The following is a 21,485-nucleotide window of genomic DNA, read 5'->3' as shown; positions in this document are numbered from 1 at the left end:
GTTCCACTGGCCTGAGAGGAAGTTCAATACGTAGCCTGGATGAACCTCGTAAGCTGATGTTAACTAGCTAGCTAACTTAGCTTGTTCATTGTTGCGCAAGTACACACACACACACACACACACACACACACACACACACACACACACACACACACACACACACACACACACACACACACCCTGAGAAATCAGTTTCAAGGAATTGCCACATGATTTTTACCAACATTGATTGGACTAAATTGTTTTTGGTATCTTTTAAGTTGGTTTTCAGTATCTGCTCTGAACAAGTCCGGTTCTGGAGTGTCTTAACAAAACAAAAAACAAAATATTTAGTCTGACTTCATCCAGTGTCCAGAAAAATGTATTTCCACCATATGCAAATATGCACATATTTATTGAGAATGCCTAATTTGCATATGTTAATAGCATACTGCAGATTTTCTTTATACTTAAAAGTAGTAGATTTGTGTTTACATTCAACTGGTAAAAGTTGATTGTGATATTGATTAAGGAAAAATAATATCCTATGAGGGTGTGGTGCCTGGCCTTAATAGGATTTATGTAGCCCTATGACAGTGTTATGTAGCCCTATGACAGTGTTATGTAGCCCTATGGCAGTGTTATGTAGCCCTATGACAGTGTTATATAGCTCTATAACAGTGTTATATAGCCCTATGAAAGTGTTTTATATAGCACTATAACAGTGTGATGTAGCTCTATGACAGTGTTATAGAGCTCTATGGCAGTGTTATGTAGCCCTATGACAGTGTTATGTAGCCCTATGACAGTGTTTTATATAGCTCTATGACAGTGTTATATAGCTCTATGACAGTGTTATATAGCTCTATGACAGTGCTATGGCGCCCTATGACAGTTTTATGGCGCCCTATGACAGTTTTATGGAGCTCTATGACAGTGTTATATAGCTCTATGACAGTGTTATATAGCTCTATAACAGTGTTATGTAGCCCTATAACAGTTTTATGTAGCCCTACGACTGTTAAAAAGTCCTCATGAAAGAGGGTTCAATTAAAGTGTTCAAATGTTTGCCTATTATGTCAATGCTGGTTAGTGATTGTTGTAATTTTTGTTTGTAGACGGTCCCTTCAATCTCTTCAATGCTGGTTAGTGATTGTTGTAATTTTTCTTTGTAGACGGTCCCTTCAATCTCTTCAATGCAGCAAGTGGCGTTAGACAGGAGCTGGCACGCTGGGTGTCAGAGGGACGTCTCTACTACACCAACATTAGGAAGTGTGCTGGGGTTTCTGGGAAGACAGAGGGTAGTACCCTGGTGAATTCTGACTGTGATGAGAACAGCCACCTTCAGCAGTGGGAGTGTAGTAACAACACACTGCTCACGCTGAAAGGACAGACTCTGTACCTCCACGTCAACGACAACAATGATCTGGTGCTGTCCAGAGACACTGGGCCTCGGAGTCGCTGGATCATCTCTGGTACAACGGACGGCCCCTGCTCAAGGACCCACAGAGGTACGGGATTACAAACACAAGGTTCTCATTGTTTAGGATTGTAAAATGGATTTTGGACAAAATGGACCAAGTCTCAACACACTTCAAAAGAAGCAGGTTACATATAACTACATCAGACAGTATATTTTATACTTTACAGGTTACATATAACTACATCAGACAGTACATTTTATACTTTACAGGTTACATATAACTACATCAGACAGTATATTTTACAGGTTACATATAACTACATCAGACAGTATATTTTACAGGTTACATATAACTACATCAGACAGTACATTTTATTGAAAAGAAACGTCATTTTTCCCTGTGAATCCACAACGTACAGTAACACAGGGACACACTCACAGCCAGATTCCCGTAAGAGTGTTAGTATAGAAGGCCGTGTTCCCCAACAAGGTCACACAGGGAGGCAAGATGGCAGACACACTAATATAGTAAAATCCTTGGGGTCCCACGTCACACTGAGCTACATACAGTACCCACAGTAACCACTATCCCCTTTTCAGAGCTCTTTACCATCGAAGGAAACGCGTTTGGCCGTCCCTGTCAGTTTCCTTTCCGGTACAAAGACCAATGGTATGGAGACTGCACCTCGATAGACTCCTCTGATAGACGGCTTTGGTGTGCCATTGAAACAAACTACCAAGACAATGAATTGTGGGGCATTTGTCCATCCAAATGTGAGTATTACATCTGTTACTTACTCTGTGTCAATCTACACAGTTGTTAGATGCATCTCTCTCTCTCTCTCTCTCTCTCTCTCGCTCTCTCGCTCTCTCTCTCTCTCTCTCTCTTCAATTCAATGGCTTTATTGGCTTGATAAACATATGTTAACGTTGCCAAGGGAAGTGAAATGGATAAAAAGTGAACAGTAAATATTACACTCACACAAGTTCCAAAATAATAAAGACATTTCAAATGTCATATTATGTCTATATATAGTGTCGTAACGATGTGCAAATAGTTAAAGTAGAAAAGGGAAAATATTTACAATGGTGTTTGTTCTTCACTGGTTGCCCTTTTCTTGTGGCAACAGGTCACAAATCTATTTCACCCAATAGATATTCTTTGTGGATCTGTGTAATCTGAGGGAAATATGTGTCTCTAATATGGTCATACATTTGGCAGGAGGTTAGGAAGTGCAGCTCAGCTTCCACCTCATTTTGTGGGCAGTGTGCCAATAGCCTGTCTTCTCTTGAAAAGCCAGGTCTGCCTACGGCAACCTTTCTCAATAACAAGACTATGCTCACTGAATCTGTACATCTCTCCCCCCCATCCCTCTGCAGCTATGGAGCATTGGCATAAGAACCCGGTCACAGGTACATTCTACCAGGTGAACCTCCACTCTGCCCTGACCTGGCACCAGGCTCGGACCAGCTGCCAACAGCAGGGAGCAGACTTGGCCTCAATCACCGAACCCCACGAGCAGACCTTCGTAGCAGGTAGCGCCACCCGGTGGCCACGCTCACATTCACACGCATCAGGCGTGTCAAACTCAAGCAGTGTGTGTATTTGTGTACTGTTCATGTACCAGTGTGTTTATTAGTGTACTGTTCATGTACCAGTGTGTTTATTAGTGTACTGTTCATGTACTAGTGTGTTTATTAGTGTACTGTTCATGTACCAGTGTGTTTGTGTACTGTTCATGTACTAGTGTGTGTATTAGTGTACTGTTCATGTACTAGTGTGTTTATTTGTGTACTGTTTATGTACTAGTGTGTTTATTTGTGTACTGTTCATGTACTAGTGTGTTTATTTGTGTACTGTTCATGTACCAGTGCGTTTATTTGTGTACTGTTCATGTACCAGTGTGTTTATTTGTGTACTGTTCATGTACCAGTGTGTTTGTGTACTGTTCATGTACTAGTGTGTTTATTAGTGTACTGTTCATGTACCAGTGTGTTTGTGTACTGTTCATGTACTAGTGTGTGTATTAGTGTACTGTTCATGTACTAGTGTGTTTATTTGTGTACTGTTCATGTACTAGTGTGTTTATTTGTGTACTATTTGTGTACATGGACTATTTATGTCATATGCAACTTTATCTCCTTCTCTTATGCACACACACACACACACACACACACACACACACACACACACACACACACACACACACACACACACACACACACACACACACAGGCCTGTATGGTAGACAGGGTGCTCCACTGTGGACGGGGCTGAATGCTCTGGAAGAGGACAGTGGGTGGCAGTGGATCAGTGGGAAGCCTCTACGCTACTTCCGCTGGGACTCTGGTGAGTCCTCACCTTCACACTATGCCCTTCATGCTGCACTACTTTGGACCAGGGTCAGTCACTCTATATAGGGGAAAAGGACCAGGGTCAGTTACTCTATATAGGGGACCAGGGTCAGTTACACTGTATAGGGGAAAAGGACCAGGGTCAGTTACTCTATATAGGGGACCAGGGTCAGATACTCTATATAGGGGTCCAGGGTCAGTTACTCTATATAGGGGACCAGGGTCAGTTACTCTATATAGGGGACCAGGGTCAGTTACTCTATATAGGGGACCAGGGTCAGTTACACTATATAGGGGACCAGGGTCAGTTACTCTATATAGGGGACCAGGGTCAGTTACACTATATAGGGGAAAAGGACCAGGGTCAGTTACTCTATATAGGGGACCAGGGTCAGTTACTCTATATAGGGGACCAGGGTCAGTTACTCTGTATAGGGGACCAGGTTCAGTTACACTATATAGGGGAAAAGGACCAGGGTCAGTTACACTATATAGGGGACCAGGGTCAGTTACTCTATATAGGGGACCAGGGTCAGTTACTCTATATAGGGGAAAAGGACCAGGGTCAGTTACTCTATATAGGGGACCAGGGTCAGTTACTCTATATAGGGGACCAGGGTCAGTTACTCTATATAGGGGAAAAGGACCAGGGTCAGTTACTCTATATAGGGGACCAGGGTCAGTTACACTATATAGGGGACCAGGGTCAGTTACTCTATATAGGGGACCAGGGTCAGTTACTCTATATAGGGGACCAGGGTCAGTTACTCTATATAGGGGACCAGGGTCAGTTACACTATATAGGGGACCAGGGTCAGTTACTCTATATAGGGGACCAGGGTCAGTTACACTATATAGGGGACCAGGGTCAGTTACTCTATATAGGGGAAAATGACCAGGGTCAGTTACTCTATATAGGGGACCAGGTGAACCCTTTGGCATTTTAGATGGGACTCTGGTGAGAACATTAAACATTTGATAGTGTTACTATTTCTGTTGCTGTTAGTCTTCAGATGTAGTGACATAGCTGTTAGTCTTCAGATGTAGTGACATAGCTGTTAGTCTTCAGATGTAGTGACATAGCTGTTAGTCTTCAGATGTAGTGACATAGCTGTTAGTCTTCAGATGTAGTGACATAGCTGTTAGTCTTCAGATGTAGTGACATAGCTGTTAGTCTTCAGATGTAGTGACATAGCTGTTAGTCTTCAGATGTAGTGACATAGCTATTAGTCTCCAGATGTAGTGACATAACTGTTAGTCTTCAGATGTAGTGACATAGCTGTTAGTCTCCAGATGTAGTGACATAGCTGTTAGTCTTCAGTTGTAGTGACATAGCTGTTGTTAGTCTTCAGATGTAGTGACATAGTTGTTAGTCTTCAGATGTAGTGACATAGCAGTTAGTCTTCAGATGTAGTGACATAGCTGTTAGTCTTCAGATGTAGTGACATAGCTGTTAGTCTTCAGATGTAGTGACATAGTTGTTAGTCTCCAGATGTAGTGACATAGCTGTTAGTCTTCAGATGTAGTGACATAGCTGTTGTTAGTCTTCAGATGTAGTGACATAGCTGTTAGTCTTCAGGTGTAGTGACATAGCTGTTGTTAGTCTTCAGATGTAGTGACATAGCTGTTGTTAGTCTTCAGATGTCGTGACATAGCTGTTAGTCTTCAGATGTAGTGACATAGCTGTTAGTCTCCAGGTGTAGTGACATAGCTGTTAGTCTCCAGATGTAGTGACATAGCTGTTAGTCTTCAGATGTAGTGACATAGCTGTTAGTCTTCAGGTGTAGTGACATAGCTGTTGTTAGTCTCCAGATGTAGTGACATAGCTGTTAGTCTTCAGGTGTAGTGACATAGCTGTTGTTAGTCTCCAGGTGTAGTGACATAGCTGTTGTTAGTCTTCAGGTGTAGTGACATAGCTGTTAGTCTCCAGATGTAGTGACATAGCTGTTAGTCTTCAGATGTAGTGACATAGCTGTTAGTCTCCAGATGTAGTGACATAGTTGTTAGTCTCCAGATGTAGTGACATAGCTGTTAGTCTCCAGATGTAGTGACATAGCTGTTAGTCTTCAGGTGTAGTGACATAGCTGTTGTTGTTGTTTGTCTGTAGGTCACCCTCTCTCTGATCCTGGTCAGATGTGTGGACTGGTTGACCCAGCTCAGCAGTCCTACTGGCAGAGCTCCCTGTGCTCCAAGAAACATGGCTACATCTGTCAGAAAGACCCACCTTCACCCCCCATTCACCCAGGTAAGTCTGTCAGAAAGACCTCCCTATAACCCCCATTCACCCAGGTAGGTCTGTCAGAAAGACCTCGCTATAACCCCCGTTCACCCAGGTAGGTCTGTCAGGAAGACCAACCTACACCCCCCATTCACCCAGGTAGGTCTGTCAGAAAGACCTCCCTATAACCCCCATTCACCCAGGTAGGTGTGTCAGAAAGACCCACCTTAACCCCCCATTCACCCAGGTAGGTCTGTCAGAAAGACCTCCCTATAACCCCTGTCCACCCAGGTAGGTCTGTCAGAAAGACCTCCCTATAACCCCTGTCCACCCAGGTAGGTCTGTCAGAAAGACCTCCCTATAACCCCTGTCCACCCAGGTAGGTCTGTCAGAAAGACCCACCTATAACCCCTGTCCACCCAGGTAGTTCTGTCAGAAAGACCCACCTTCACGCCCATTCACCCAGGTAGTTCTGTCAGAAAGACCTCCCTATAACCCCTGTTTACCCAGATCCAACACGCCGTTCTACTCTGCTCAATTTAATCCAGTCTAGTCCACTTCAATCTTGTACAGTTTGTTTTAATTATGTTCAGTCCATTTTAGTCCAGTCTAGTCTAGTCCATTTCAATCTTGTACAGTTTGTTTTAATTACTTTCAGTCCTTTTTAGTCCAGTTCATTTTTGTATTATTTTGTTTATTATGGGCGGTGTATTTCTTGTATTTCTACAATGTGTTTCCCTGTGTTGGTGATAAACAGAAGAGACAGGTTTCTGCTCCAGTCCGTGGATTCCCTACGCTGCCAGGTGCTTCCTCCTCCAGCGTACTAAGAAGACCTGGACAGAGGCTCAGACGGAATGTCGGAAGGACGGAGGCGACCTGGCCAGCATCCACAACATTGAGCAGCACAGCTTTGTGATGTCACAGCTGGGATATGGTCAGTGAAACACAGATACGCTCACACGTTAGACAGTCAGTGAAAAGGCTAACTCCAACTCTCCCACCTCTCTTCCTCTGTCCCAGCGGCTGCTGACGAGCTGTGGATCGGGATGAACGATGTCAAGACGTCACTACTGTTTGACTGGAGCGACCAATCTGCTGTCACCTTCACCAGGTGGGAGGAAGCCATGCCAATGGGGGGCAACTGTGTCCTGGTCAGGGGAGAGGTATGGTACCATCACCCCCCCTCCACACTGCCGCTAACCCTTACAAGCCCTAACCCTGGCCCTAACACCCCCTAACCCTTACACCCCCTAACCTTGCCCCTAACCCTAACAACTCCAAAATGCAATAATTACAATTTTTCAAACATACGACTATTTTACACAATTTTAAAGATAAGACTCTCGTTAATCTAACCACATTGTCCGATTTCAAAAAGGCTTTACAGCGAAAGCAAAACATTAGATTATGTTAGGAGAGTACAAAGCCAAAAAATTATCACACAGCCATTTTCCAAGCAAGCATATATGTCACAAAAACCCAAACCACAGCTAAATGCAGCACTAACCTTTGATGATCTTCATCAGATGACACTCCTAGGACATTATGTTATACAATACATGCATGTTTTGTTCAATGAAGTTCATATTTATATAAAAAAACAGCTTTTTACATTGGCGTGTGATGTTCAGAAAATGTATTCCCACCAAAAACTTCCGGTGAATTAACTAAATTACTCATCATAAACGTTGACAAAATACACAACAATTATTTTAAGAATTATAGATACAGAACTCCTTTATGCAATTGCTATGTCAGATTTTAAAATAGCTTTTTGGCGAAAGCACATTTTGCAATATTCTGAGTACATAGCTCAGCCATCACGGTGAGCTATTCAGACACCCGCCAAGTTCAGGGCACACTAAACTCAGAATTAGTATTCGAAAAATTGTATTATCTTTGCTGATCTTCGTCAGAATGCACTCCCAGGACTGCTACTTCCACAATAAATGTTGTTTTTGTTCCAAATAATCCATAGTTATGTCCAAAAACCTTTGTTTTGTTTGTGCATTCAGGTCACTATCCAAAGGGTAACGCGCGAGCGCATTTCGAGACAAAAAAATTCTGAATGTTCCATTACCGTACTTAGAAGCATGTCAAACGCTGTTTAAAATACATTTGTATGGTATTTTTCTCATAAAATAGCGATAATATTCCAACTGGACAATAGTGTATTCATTCAAAGAGGAAAAGAAAAACAGTGTGGTCTCGTGAATGCGCATATACTATCTCTTTGTCACCAGGCAGACCACTGAGAAACTGAGCAACTATACTCTGCCCAGAGACAGGAGACGCCTCAATCCGCTTTCTGAAGTTTTTAGAGAGCCAATGGAAGCCTTAGAAAGTGCTACGTAACCCCACAGATACTGTAGTTTCGATAGAGAATCAAAAGAAGAACTACAAATTCTCAGACAGGCCACTTCCTACTTGGAATATTCTCAGGTTTTTGCCTGCCATATGAGTTCTGTTATACTCACAGACACCATTCAAACAGTTTTTAAAACTTCAGAGTGTTTTCTATCCAAATCTACTAATAATATGCATATTCTTTTTTCTGGGCAAGAGTAGTAACCAGTTTAAATTGGGTACATTTTTTATCCGGCCGTGAAAATACTGCCCCCTAGCCCAGACAGGCTAGATGAAAAAAATGTAAAATGTAGCAACCTAACCTACTGGCCCAACGCTCTAACCACAAAGCTACCTGCCACCCCCTAATCCTGACCCTAACCCTAACACCCCTAACCCTAACACCCCCTAACCCTAACACCCCCTAACCCTAACACCCCCTAACCCTAACACCCCCTAACCCTAACACCCCCCTAACCCTAACACTCCCCTAACCCTAACACCCCCCTAACCCTAACACCCCCTAACCCTAACACCCCCTAACCCTAACACCCCCTAACCCTAACACCCCCTAACCCTAACACCCCCTAACCCTAACACCCCCTAACCCTAACACTCCCTAACCCTAACACTCCCTAACCCTAACACTCCCCAACCCTGACCCTAACCCTAACACTCCCTAACCCTAACACTCCCTAACCCTAACACTCCCCAACCCTGCCCCTAACCCTAACACTCCCTAACCCTAACACCCCCTAACCCTAACACTCCCTAACCCTAACACCCCCTAACCCTAACACTCCCTAACACTGGCCCTAACACCCGCTCACCCTAACACTCCCTAACCCTGGCCCTAAACCTAACACCCCCTAACCCTAACACTCCCTAACCCTAACACCCCCTAACCCTGGCCCTATCAACCCCTAACCCTAACACTCCCTAACCCTAACACTCCCTAACCCTAACACTCCGTAACCCTAACACTCCCTAACCCTAACACTCCCTAACCCTAACACCCCCTAACCCTAACACTCCCTAACCCTGGCCCTAACACCCCCTAACCCTGGCCCTAACACTCCCTAACCCTGGCCCTAACACTCCCTAACACCCCCTAACCCTAACACCCCCTAACCCTAACACTCCCTAACCCTAACACCCCCTAACCCTGGCCCTAACACCCCTAACCCTAACACTCCCTAACCCTAACACTCCCTAACCCTAACACCCCCTAACCCTAACACTCCGTAACCCTAACACCCCCTATCCCTGGCCCTAACACCCCTAACCCTAACACTCACTAACCCTAACACTCCCTAACCCTGGCCCTAACACCCCCTAACCCTGGCCCTAACACCCCCTAACCCTGACCCTAACCCTAACACTCCCTAACCCTAACACTCCCTAACCCTAACCCAAACCACCCATTCACAACCACACCAACCTCTCCCTCCTTGACGGTGTCCTGTGTGACTGTGTCTGTCTTGCAGCAGGGCAGGTGGGCTACCCAGGTGTGTGAGAACCAGCATGGTTTCATCTGTATGAAGAAATCTACCTCCAAACCCTCAGGGGACCAGGTGGACACTTACCCAGGCTGCAAACCGGTGAGTGGACAGCCAGGGGGAGTAGAGTTCAGCCAGGGGGAGCAGAGTTCAGCCAGGGGGAGCAGAGTTCAGCCAGGGGGAGCAGAGTTCAGCCAGGGGGAGCAGAGTTCAGCCAGGGGGAGCAGAGTTCAGCCAGGGGGAGCAGAGTTCAGCCAGGGGGAGCAGAGTTCAGCCAGGGGGAGCAGAGTTCAGCCAGGGGGAGCAGAGTTCAGCCAGGGGGAGCAGAGTTCAGCCAGGGGGAGCAGAGTTCAGCCAGGGAGAGCAGAGGTCATGTTCTATAGCGCTGATGTTCTCAGGAACAGCCACATATATGGCTCTCCGCACCGGAGACTGAGGTTCAAGCCTCGATTCAAGCCTTCCTGATGTCACTCCCACTTCTCCACTTCTGTTTCCAAGTGTCTGAATAAAGTAGAAAAAAAACCATTCTGTAAATGTGCCAGATTTAGTCAGCTAGCTAGTTGTCAACTGTAGACCCTGGGCAGGTAGATACATAATCAACATTTACATCAAAAATCGAATCAAATCAAATGTTATTTGTCACGTGCACTGAATACAACAGGAGTAGACAATAAAATGATTAACCAACAATGCAGTTTTAAGAAAAAAGAAGTGTTAAGTATTTACTAAATAAACTGAAGTAAACAATAAAAAAATAAATACAAATACATTTTTTAAACCAAAAATGAAAAATATATATATATATATATTTATGAGCAACAATAAAATAACGTTAATGAGGCTATATACAGGGGGTACTGGTACAGAGTCAAGGTGCGGAGGCACCAGTTAACCTCTCTGGGCTAGGTGGGAGAGTACATAGACACAAATAATCACACAGCCATTTTCAAAGCAAGCATATATGTCACAAAAACCCAAACCACAGCTAAATGCAGCACTAACCTTTGATGATCTTCATCAGATGACACTCCTAGGACATTATGTTATACAATACATGCATGTTTTGTTCAATCAAGTTCATATTTATATCAAAAACTAGCTTTTTACATTAGCATGTGATGTTCAGAACTAGCATACCAGCCGAAAACTTCCGGTGAATTTACTAAATTACTCATGATAAACGTTGACAAAATACATAACAATTATAGATTCAGAACTCCTTTATACAAACACTATGTCAGATTTTAAAATAGCTTTTCGGCGAAAGCACATTTTGCAATATTCTGAGTACATAGCTCGGCCATCACGGCTAGCTAATTTGACACCCACCAAGTTTGGGGCAACCTAAACTCAGAATTACTATTAGAGAAATTGGATTACCTTTGCTGTTCTTCGTCAGAATGCACTCCCAGGACTTCTACTTCAACAACAAATGTTGTTTTGGTTCCAAATAATCCATAGTTATGTCCAAATACCTCCGTTTTGTTCGTGCGTTCAGGTCACTATCCGAAGGGTAACGCGCGAGCGCATTTCGTGACAAAAAAATTCTAAATATTCCTTTACCGTACTTAGAAGCATGTCAAACTCTGTTTAAAATCAATTTTTATGCAATTTTTCTCGTAAAATAGCGATAATATTCCAACCCGGACAACGTTGTATTCATTCAAAGAGTGAAAGAAAAAAATGGTGAGGTCTCGTGAACGCGCATCTCCAGTCTTACTGTCCCCAGGCAGACCACTTACAAACTCTGCTGCTGTACTTTGCCCAGAGACAGGAGACGCGAAATTCTGCTTTTTGAATGCTTTAGAGAGCCAATGGAAGCCTTAGAAAGGGTCACGTAACAGCACAAATGCTGTAAATATTGATAGAGATGCAACAGAAGGACTACAAATTGTCAGACAGCCCACTTCCAGCATGGAATCTTCTCAGCTTTTTGCCTGCCATATGAGTTCTGTTATACTCAAAGACACCATTCAAACAGTTTTAGAAACTTTAGAGTGTTTTCTATCCAAATCTACTAATTATATGCATATTCTCGTTTCTGGGAAAGAGTAGTAACCAGTTTAAATTGGGTACATTTTTTATCCGGCCGTGAAAATACTGCCCCCTAGCTCAGACAGGTTAATAATGAGGCTATATACAGGGGGTACTGGTACAGAGTCAATGTGTGAGGGTACAGGTTAGTCGAGGTAATTGAGGGAATATGTACAGTAGGTTGAGGTTAAGGGACTATGCATAGATAATAAACAGAGAGAAGCAGCAGCGTAAAAATGGGGGAAAGCGGGGGGTGTGGGGTGGTGGGGGTAGGTCAAAGCAAATAGTCCGGGTAGCATTTGGTTAGCAGAGAGAACAGTCTATGACTAGGGTGGCTAGAGTCTTTGGCTATTTTTAGGGCCTTCCTCTGACACCGCCTGGTATAGAGGTCCTGGATGGCAGGAAGCTTGGCTCCAGTTATGTACTGGGCCGTACGCACTACCCTCTGTAGTGCCTTGCGAAGGCCGAGCAGCTGCCATACCAGGCGGTGACGCAACCAGTCAGAATGCTCTCGATGGTGCATCTGTAGAACTTTTTGAGGATCTGAGGATCCATACCAAATTTTCTCAGTCTCCTGAGGGGGAATAGGCATTGTCATGCCCTCTTCACGACTGTCTTGGTGTGCTTGGACCGTGATAGTTTGTTGGTAATATGGACACCAAGGAACTTGAAGCTCTCAACCTGCTCCATACAGCCCCGTCAATGATAATGGGGGCGTGGTGCTCGCTCCTTTTCCTGTAGTCCATGATCATCTCCTTTGTCTTGATCACGTTGAGGGAGAGGTTGTTGTCCTGGCACCATACTGGCAGGTCTCTGATCTCCTCCCTATAGGCTGTCTCATCGTTGTCGGTGATCAGGCCTACCACTGTTGTGTCGTCGGCAAACTTAATGAGGATGTTGGAGTAGTACCTGCCCTTGCAGTCATGAGTGAACAGGGATGACAGGAGGGGATTGAGCATGCACCCCTGAGGGGCCCCCGTGTTGAGGATCAGCGTGGCGGATGTGTTGTTACCTACCCTTACCACCTGCGGGCGGCCCGTCAGGAAGTCCAGGATCCAGTTGCAGAGGGAGGTGTTTAGTCCCAGGGTCCTTAGCTTAGTGATGAGCTTTGAGGGCACTATGGTGTTGAACGCTGAGCTCTAGTCAATGAACAGTTTTCTCACATAGGTGTTCCTTTTGTCCAGGTGGTAAAGGGCAGTGTGTAGTGCAATAGAGATTGCGTCATCTGTGGATCTGTTGGGTCTGGTATGCAAATTTGAGTCGGTCTAGGATTTCTGGGATAATGGTGTTGATGTGATACATAACCAGCCTTACACCTAGACCAGCTCAACAGTCTAACAGCTGTTTCTGACCCTGTTTGTCTCTCTGAAGCATTGGACCAGGCACGGCTCCTACTGTTACTTTGTTGGACCAGAGATCAAGACCTTTGATGAGGCCAAAGAGACATGCAAGAGCTCAGAGTCATATCTGGCTGATGTTTCTAGCAGGTAAGAGAGAAACCGGGATGTACTTCTCTATATCAGTAATGTGGACTAGATGAATTTGTCTAGATAATACATTGTCTAATGATAATGAGTTCAGGATGGACGAAGTTCCATTATAATGTTTAAAATAATTTTCTACTCAAAAACAAACACATAGTTTTTTCTTATTGGGTCCACTGTTATGTCATCACAGTTTTTGCTCTATGCTGAAAGTGCTCCATCTTGAACCCTCGGCTGCTGACAACCTTTTGGGGAACAGTGGACTAAAGGACAAACTGCTAAAATATAGTTTTTGAGTAAAATATACCTTTAACCATAATGTTTCAATAATGTCATAATGATAATGTGTCCAGGGTGGATAATGATCCATGATTATGATCCATGATAATGATCCATGATCACGTGACATGATAATGTTCCACGATAATGTGTCCAGGGTGGATAATGTTATAATGATAATGTCTCATAATAATGCACCCAAGGTGGATAATGTTATAATGATAATGTTTTAACAATAACGTGTCTAGGGTGGACTAAAGGACAAACTGCTAAAAAATAGTTTTTGAGTAAAATATACCTTTAACCATAATGTTTCAATAATGTCATAATGATAATGTGTACAGGGTGGATAATGATCCATGATAATGATTGATGATAATGATCCATGATAATGTGATTGTGTCCAGGGTGGATAATGTTATAGTGATAATGTTTTATTAATAATGTGTCCAGGGTGGATAATGTTATAATGATAATGTTTTAATAATATTGTGTCTAGGGTGTATAATGTTATAGTGATAATGTTTTCATAATAATGTGACCAAGGTGGATAATGTTATAATGATAATGTTTTAATAGTAATGTGTCCAGGGTGTATAATGTTATAATGATAATGTTTTATTAATAACGTGTCCAGGGTGTGTAATGTTATAATGATAATGTTTTAATAACAATGTGTCCAGGGTGGATAATGTTATAATGATAATGTTTTAATAATAATGTGTCCAGGGTGGATAATGTTATAACGATAATGTTTTAATAATAATGTGTCCAGGGTGGATAATGCTTTCCTGATCAGCCTGGTTGGGTCCAGGCCAGAGCAACACTTCTGGATCGGACTCTCCAACCAGAACCACATCGACGACTTCACCTGGACGAACAGCAACAGGGTCAGGTACACCCACTGGAACACACAGATGCCAGGTAAGGGAAAACCATAGAGATATATAATAATACTATATATTGTAGTGACCATGCGTTTAGAAGCATGTTCATCAACTCCCCCAAGGGAGCATGCTTTCTTGGGGGATTCGATGGAGTGCAGGGCCAGAGAGTTGAGGGTTCACCGACCACTGCGGATAAGCTCACTCTCCCTATCTGTTTCATTACAATATTATATAACGATAATGTAGCATATTTATATAATATCAAACCTGTTGTAATTCTTTGGGGAGAAGGTGAATGGTGATGTTTAGATACAAGACGATGTACACTGTCTATGAAGGAGTAGGAGCCTGACTACAGTTCTATAGTAGGAATCTCACTACAGTTCTATAGTAGGAGTCTCACTACAGTTCTATAGTAGGAGTCTCACTACAGTTCAATAGTAGGAATCTCACTACAGTTCTATAATAGGAGTCTGACTGCAGTTCTATAGTAGGAGTCTCACTACAGTTCTGTAGTAGGAGTATGACTACAGTTCTGTAGTAGGAGTCTCACTACAGTTCTGTAGTAGGAGTCTGACTACAGTTCTATAGTAGGAGTCTGACTACAGTTCTATAGTAGGAGTCTGACTACAGTTCTATAGTAGGAGTCTCACTACAGTTCTATAGTAGGAGTCTCACTACAGTTCTATAGTAGGAGTCTGACTACAGTTCTATAGTAGGAGTCTGACTACAGTTCTATAGTAGGACTCTGACTACAGTTCTATAGTAGGACTCTGACTACAGTTCTATAGTAGGAGTCTGAATACAGTTCTATAGTAGGAGTCTCACTACAGTTCTATAGTAGGAGTCTCACTACAGTTCTATAGTAGGAGTCTCACTACAATTCTATAGTAGGAGTCTGACTACAGTTCTATAGTAGGAGTCTGACTACAGTTCTATAGTAGGAGTCTGATTACAGTTATATACTACAGTTCCATAGTAGGAGTCTCACTACAGTTCTATAGTAGGAGTCTCATACTACAGTTCTATAGTAGGAGTCTCACTACAGTTCTATAGTAGGAGTCTGACTACAGTTCTATAGTAGGAGTCTCACTACAGTTCTATAGTAGGAGTCTCGGTACAGTTCTATAGTAGGAGTCTCACTAGAGTTCTATAGTACGAGTCTGACTACAGTTCTATAGTAGGAGTCTGACTACAGTTCTATAGTAGGAGTCTGACTACAGTTCTATAGTAGGAGTCTCACTACAGTTCTATAGTAGGAGTCTCACTACAGTTCTGTAGTAGGAGTCTCACTACAGTTCTGTAGTAGGAGTCTGACTACAGTTCTATAGTAGGAGTCTGACTACAGTTCTATAGTAGGAGTCTGACTACAGTTCTATAGTAGGAGTCTGATTACAGTTCTATACTACAGTTCCATAGTAGGAGTCTCACTACAGTTCTATAGTAGGAGTCTCATACTACAGTTCTATAGTAGGAGTCTCATACTACAGTTCTATAGTAGGAGTCTCATACTACAGTTCTATAGTAGGAGTCTGACTACAGTTCTATAGTAGGAGTCTGACTACAGTTCTATAGTAGGAGTCTGACTACAGTTCTATAGTAGGAGTCTGACTACAGTTCTATAGTAGGAGTCTCACTACAGTTCTATAGTAGGAGTCTCACTACAGTTCTATAGTAGGAGTCTCATACTACAGTTCTATAGTAGGAGTCTCACTACAGTTCTATAGTAGGAGTCTCACTACAGTTCTATAGTAGGAGTATGACTACAGTTCTATAGTAGGAGTCTGACTACAGTTATATAGTAGGAGTCTTACAACAGTTATATAGTAGGAGTCTTACAACAGTTCTATAGTAGGAGTCTCACTACAGTTCTATAGTAGGAGTCTGACTACAGTTCTATAGTAGCAGTCTCACTACAGTTCTATAGTAGGAGTCTCACTACAGTTCTATAGTAGGAGTCTCACTACAGTTCTACAGTAGGAGTCTCATACTACAGTTCTAAATTAGGAGTCTCATACTACAGTTCTAAATTAGGAGTCTCACTACAGTTCTATAGTAGGAGTCTGACTACAGTTCTATAGTAGGAGACTCACTACAGTTCTATAGTAGGAGTCTCACTACAGTTCTATAGTAGGAGTCTCACTACAATTCTATAGTAGGAGTCTGACTACAGTTCTATAGTAGGAGTCTGACTACAGTTCTATAGTAGGAGTCTGATTACAGTTCTATACTACAGTTCCATAGTAGGAGTCTCAATACAGTTCTATAGTAGGAGTCTCATACTACAGTTCTATAGTAGGAGTCTCACTACAGTTCTATAGTAGGAGTCTGACTACAGTTCTATAGTAGGAGTCTGATTACAGTTCTATACTACAGTTCCATAGTAGGAGTCTCACTACAGTTCTATAGTAGGAGTCTCATACTACAGTTCTATAGTAGGAGTCTCACTACAGTTCTATAGTAGGAGTCTGACTACAGTTCTATAGTAGGAGTCTCACTACAGTTCTATAGTAGGAGTCTCGGTACAGTTCTATAGTAGGAGTCTCGGTACAGTTCTATAGTACGAGTCTGACTACAGTTCTATAGTAGGAGTCTGACTACAGTTCTATAGTAGGAGTCTGACTACAGTTCTATAGTAGGAGTCTGACTACAGTTCTATAGTAGGAGTCTCACTACAGTTCTATAGTAGGAGTCTCACTACAGTTCTATAGTAGGAGTCTCACTACAGTTCTATAGTAGGAGTCTCACTACAGTTCTGTAGTAGGAGTATGACTACAGTTCTGTAGTAGGAGTCTCACTACAGTTCTGTAGTAGGAGTCTGACTACAGTTCTATAGTAGGAGTCTGACTACAGTTCTATAGTAGGAGTCTGACTACAGTTCTATAGTAGGAGTCTCACTACAGTTCTATAGTAGGAGTCTCACTACAGTTCTATAGTAGGAGTCTGACTACAGTTCTATAGTAGGAGTCTGACTACAGTTCTATAGTAGGACTCTGACTACAGTTCTATAGTAGGAGTCTGAATACAGTTCTATAGTAGGAGTCTCACTACAGTTCTATAGTAGGAGTCTCATACTACAGTTCTATAGTAGGAGTCTCACTACAGTTCTATAGTAGGAGTCTGACTACAGTTCTATAGTAGGAGTCTGACTACAGTTCTATAGTAGGAGTCTCACTACAGTTCTATAGTAGGAGTCTCACTACAGTTCTATAGTAGGAGTCTCACTACAGTTCTATAGTAGGAGTCTCACTACAGTTCTATAGTAGGAGTCTCACTACAGTTCTATAGTAGGAGTCTCATACTACAGTTCTATAGTAGGAGTCTCACTACAGTTCTATAGTAGGAGTCTCACTACAGTTCTATAGTAGGAGTATGACTACAGTTCTATAGTAGGAGTCTGACTACAGTTATATAGTAGGAGTCTCACTACAGTTCTATAGTAGGAGTCTGACTACAGTTCTATAGTAGGAGTCTGACTACAGTTCTATAGTAGGAGTCTGACTACAGTTCTATAGTAGCAGTCTCACTACAGTTCTATAGTAGGAGTCTCACTACAGTTCTATAGTAGGAGTCTCACTACAGTTCTACAGTAGGAGTCTCATACTACAGTTCTAAATTAGGAGTCTCACTACAGTTCTATAGTAGGAGTCTCACTACAGTTCTATAGTAGGAGTCTCACTACAGTTCTATAGTAGGAGACTCACTACAGTTCTATAGTAGGAGACTCACTACAGTTCTATAGTAGGAGTCTCACTACAGTTCTATAGTAGGAGTCTCACTACAATTCTATAGTAGGAGTCTGACTACAGTTCTATAGTAGGAGTCTGATTACAGTTCTATACTACAGTTCCATAGTAGGAGTCTCACTACAGTTCTATAGTAGGAGTCTCATACTACAGTTCTATAGTAGGAGTCTCACTACAGTTCTATAGTAGGAGTCTCGGTACAGTTCTATAGTAGGAGTCTCGGTACAGTTCTATAGTAGGAGTCTGACTACAGTTCTATAGTAGGAGTCTGACTACAGTTCTATAGTAGGAGTCTGACTACAGTTCTATAGTAGGAGTCTGACTACAGTTCTATAGTAGGAGTCTGACTACAGTTCTATAGTAGGAGTCTCACTACAGTTCTATAGTAGGAGTCTCACTACAGTTCTATAGTAGGAGTCTGACTACAGTTCTATAGTAGGAGTCTGAATACAGTTCTATAGTAGGAGTCTCACTACAGTTCTATAGTAGGAGTCTCATACTGCAGTTCTATAGTAGGAGTCTCACTACAGTTCTATAGTAGGAGTCTCACTACAGTTCTATAGTAGGAGTCTGACTACAGTTCTATAGTAGGAGTCTGACTACAGTTCTATAGTAGGAGTCTCACTACAGTTCTATAGTAGGAGTCTCACTACAGTTCTATAGTAGGAGTCTGACTACAGTTCTATAGTAGGAGTCTGAATACAGTTCTATAGTAGGAGTCTCACTACAGTTCTATAGTAGGAGTCTCATACTGCAGTTCTATAGTAGGAGTCTCACTACAGTTCTATAGTAGGAGTCTCACTACAGTTCTATAGTAGGAGTCTGACTACAGTTCTATAGTAGGAGTCTCACTACAGTTCTATAGTAGGAGTCTCACTACAGTTCTATAGTAGGAGTCTCACTACAGTTCTATAGTAGGAGTCTCATACTACAGTTCTATAGTAGGAGTCTCACTACAGTTCTATAGTAGGAGTCTCACTACAGTTCTATAGTAGGAGTATGACTACAGTTCTATAGTAGGAGTCTGACTACAGTTATATAGTAGGAGTCTTACAACAGTTCTATAGTAGGAGTCTCACTACAGTTCTATAGTAGGAGTCTGACTACAGTTCTATAGTAGGAGTCTGACTACAGTCGTATAGTAGGAGTCTGACTACAGTTCTATAGTAGCAGTCTCACTACAGTTCTATAGTAGGAGTCTCACTACAGTTCTATAGTAGGAGTGTCACTACAGTTCTACAGTAGGAGTCTCATACTACAGTTCTAAATTAGGAGTCTCACTACAGTCCTATAGTAGGAGTCTCACTACAGTTCTGTAGTAGGAGTCTGACTACAGTTCTATAGTAGGAGTCTGATTACAGTTCTATACTACAGTTCTATAGTAGGAGTCTCACTAAAGTTCTATAGTAGGAGTCTCACTACAGTTCTATAGTAGGAGTCTCACTACAGTTCTATAGTAGGAGTCTCACTACAGTTCTATAGTAGGAGTCTGACTACAGTTCTATAGTAGGAGTCTGACTACTGTTCTATAGTAGGAGTCTGACTACAGTTCTATAGTAGGAGTCTCGCTACAGTTCTATAGTAGGAGTCTCGGTACAGTTCTATAGTAGGAGTCTCACTAGAGTTCTATAGTACGAGTCTGACTACAGTTCTATAGTAGGAGTCTGACTACAGTTCTATAGTAGGAGTCTGACTACAGTTCTATAGTAGGAGTCTCACTACAGTTCTATAGTAGGAGTCTCACTACAGTTCTATAGTAGGAGTCTGACTACAGTTCTATAGTAGGAGTCTCACTACAGTTCTATAGTAGGAGTCTGACTACAGTTCTATAGTAGGAGTCTGAATACAGTTCTATAGTAGGAGTCTCACTACAGTTCTATAGTAGGAGTCTCATACTACAGTTCTATAGTAGGAGTCTCACTACAGTTCTATAGTAGGAGTCTGACTACAGTTCTATAGTAGGAGTCTGACTACAGTTCTATAGTAGGAGTCTCACTATAGTTCTATAGTAGGAGTCTCACTACAGTTCTATAGTAGGAGTCTCACTACAGTTCTATAGTAGGAGTCTCACTACAGTTCTATAGTAGGAGTCTCATACTACAGTTCTATAGTAGGAGTCTCACTACAGTTCTATAGTAGGAGTATGACTACAGTTCTATAGTAGGAGTCTGACTACAGTTATATAGTAGGAGTCTTACAACAGTTCTATAGTAGGAGTCTCACTACAGTTCTATAGTAGGAGTCTGACTACAGTTCTATAGTAGGAGTCTGACTACAGTTCTATAGTAGGAGTCTGACTACAGTTCTATAGTAGGAGTCTGACTACAGTTCTATAGTAGCAGTCTCACTACAGTTCTATAGTAGGAGTCTCACTACAGTTCTATAGTAGGAGTCTCACTACAGTTCTACAGTAGGAGTCTCATACTACAGTTCTAAATTAGGAGTCTCACTACAGTCCTATAGTAGGAGTCTGATTACAGTTCTATACTACAGTTCTATAGTAGGAGTCTCACTACAGTTCTATAGTAGGAGTCTCACTACAGTTCTATAGTAGGAGTCTCACTACAGTTCTATAGTAGGAGTCTCACTACAGTTCTATAGTAGGAGTCTAACTACAATTCTATAGTAGGAGTCTGACTACAGTTATATAGTAGGAGTCTGACTACATTTCAAAAGTAGGAGTCTCAATACAGTTTTATAGTGGGAGTCTGACTACAGTTCTATAGTGGGAGTCTGACTACAGTTCTATAGTAGGAGTCTGACTACTGTTCTATAGTAGGAGTCTGACTACAGTTCTATAGTAGGAGTCTCGCTACAGTTCTATAGTAGGAGTCTCACTAGAGTTCTATAGTACGAGTCTGACTACAGTTCTATAGTAGGAGTCTGACTACAGTTCTATAGTAGGAGTCTGACTACAGTTCTATAGTAGGAGTCTCACTACAGTTCTATAGTAGGAGTCTCACTACAGTTCTATAGTAGGAGTCTGACTACAGTTCTATAGTAGGAGTCTGACTACAGTTCTATAGTAGGAGTCTGACTACAGTTCTATAGTAGGAGTCTGAATACAGTTCTATAGTAGGAGTCTCACTACAGTTCTATAGTAGGAGTCTCATACTACAGTTCTATAGTAGGAGTCTCACTACAGTTCTATAGTAGGAGTCTCACTACAGTTCTATAGTAGGAGTCTCACTACAGTTCTATAGTAGGAGTCTCACTACAGTTCTATAGTAGGAGT

The 21,485-nt window shown here is 42.2% G+C and overlaps 1 protein-coding gene across 4 annotated transcripts in view; it reads left to right on the top strand.

Moving 5' to 3' along the window:
- Window positions 1-21,485, top strand: part of LOC106596213 (macrophage mannose receptor 1) — a 56,963-nt gene that overhangs the window by 2,516 nt on the left and 32,962 nt on the right. For all 4 annotated transcript variants that reach the window (XM_045714388.1, XM_045714387.1, XM_045714386.1 and 1 more), the window contains exons 2-11: window positions 1,155-1,490; window positions 2,003-2,176; window positions 2,783-2,938; window positions 3,639-3,752; window positions 5,865-6,002; window positions 6,733-6,909; window positions 6,996-7,138; window positions 9,809-9,922; window positions 13,226-13,341; window positions 14,393-14,541. In XM_045714388.1, coding sequence (XP_045570344.1) covers window positions 1,155-1,490; window positions 2,003-2,176; window positions 2,783-2,938; window positions 3,639-3,752; window positions 5,865-6,002; window positions 6,733-6,909; window positions 6,996-7,138; window positions 9,809-9,922; window positions 13,226-13,341; window positions 14,393-14,541 — 1,617 coding nt within the window. The remainder of the gene's footprint in view (window positions 1-1,154; window positions 1,491-2,002; window positions 2,177-2,782; window positions 2,939-3,638; window positions 3,753-5,864; window positions 6,003-6,732; window positions 6,910-6,995; window positions 7,139-9,808; window positions 9,923-13,225; window positions 13,342-14,392; window positions 14,542-21,485) is intronic.

The sequence above is a fragment of the Salmo salar genome, chromosome ssa03 (genome assembly GCF_905237065.1).
Source record: "Salmo salar chromosome ssa03, Ssal_v3.1, whole genome shotgun sequence".
NCBI classification, from domain to species: domain Eukaryota; kingdom Metazoa; phylum Chordata; class Actinopteri; order Salmoniformes; family Salmonidae; genus Salmo; species Salmo salar.
Note: the sequence above shows the minus strand (reverse complement) of the source record. Positions and strands in the feature narration are given on the sequence as shown.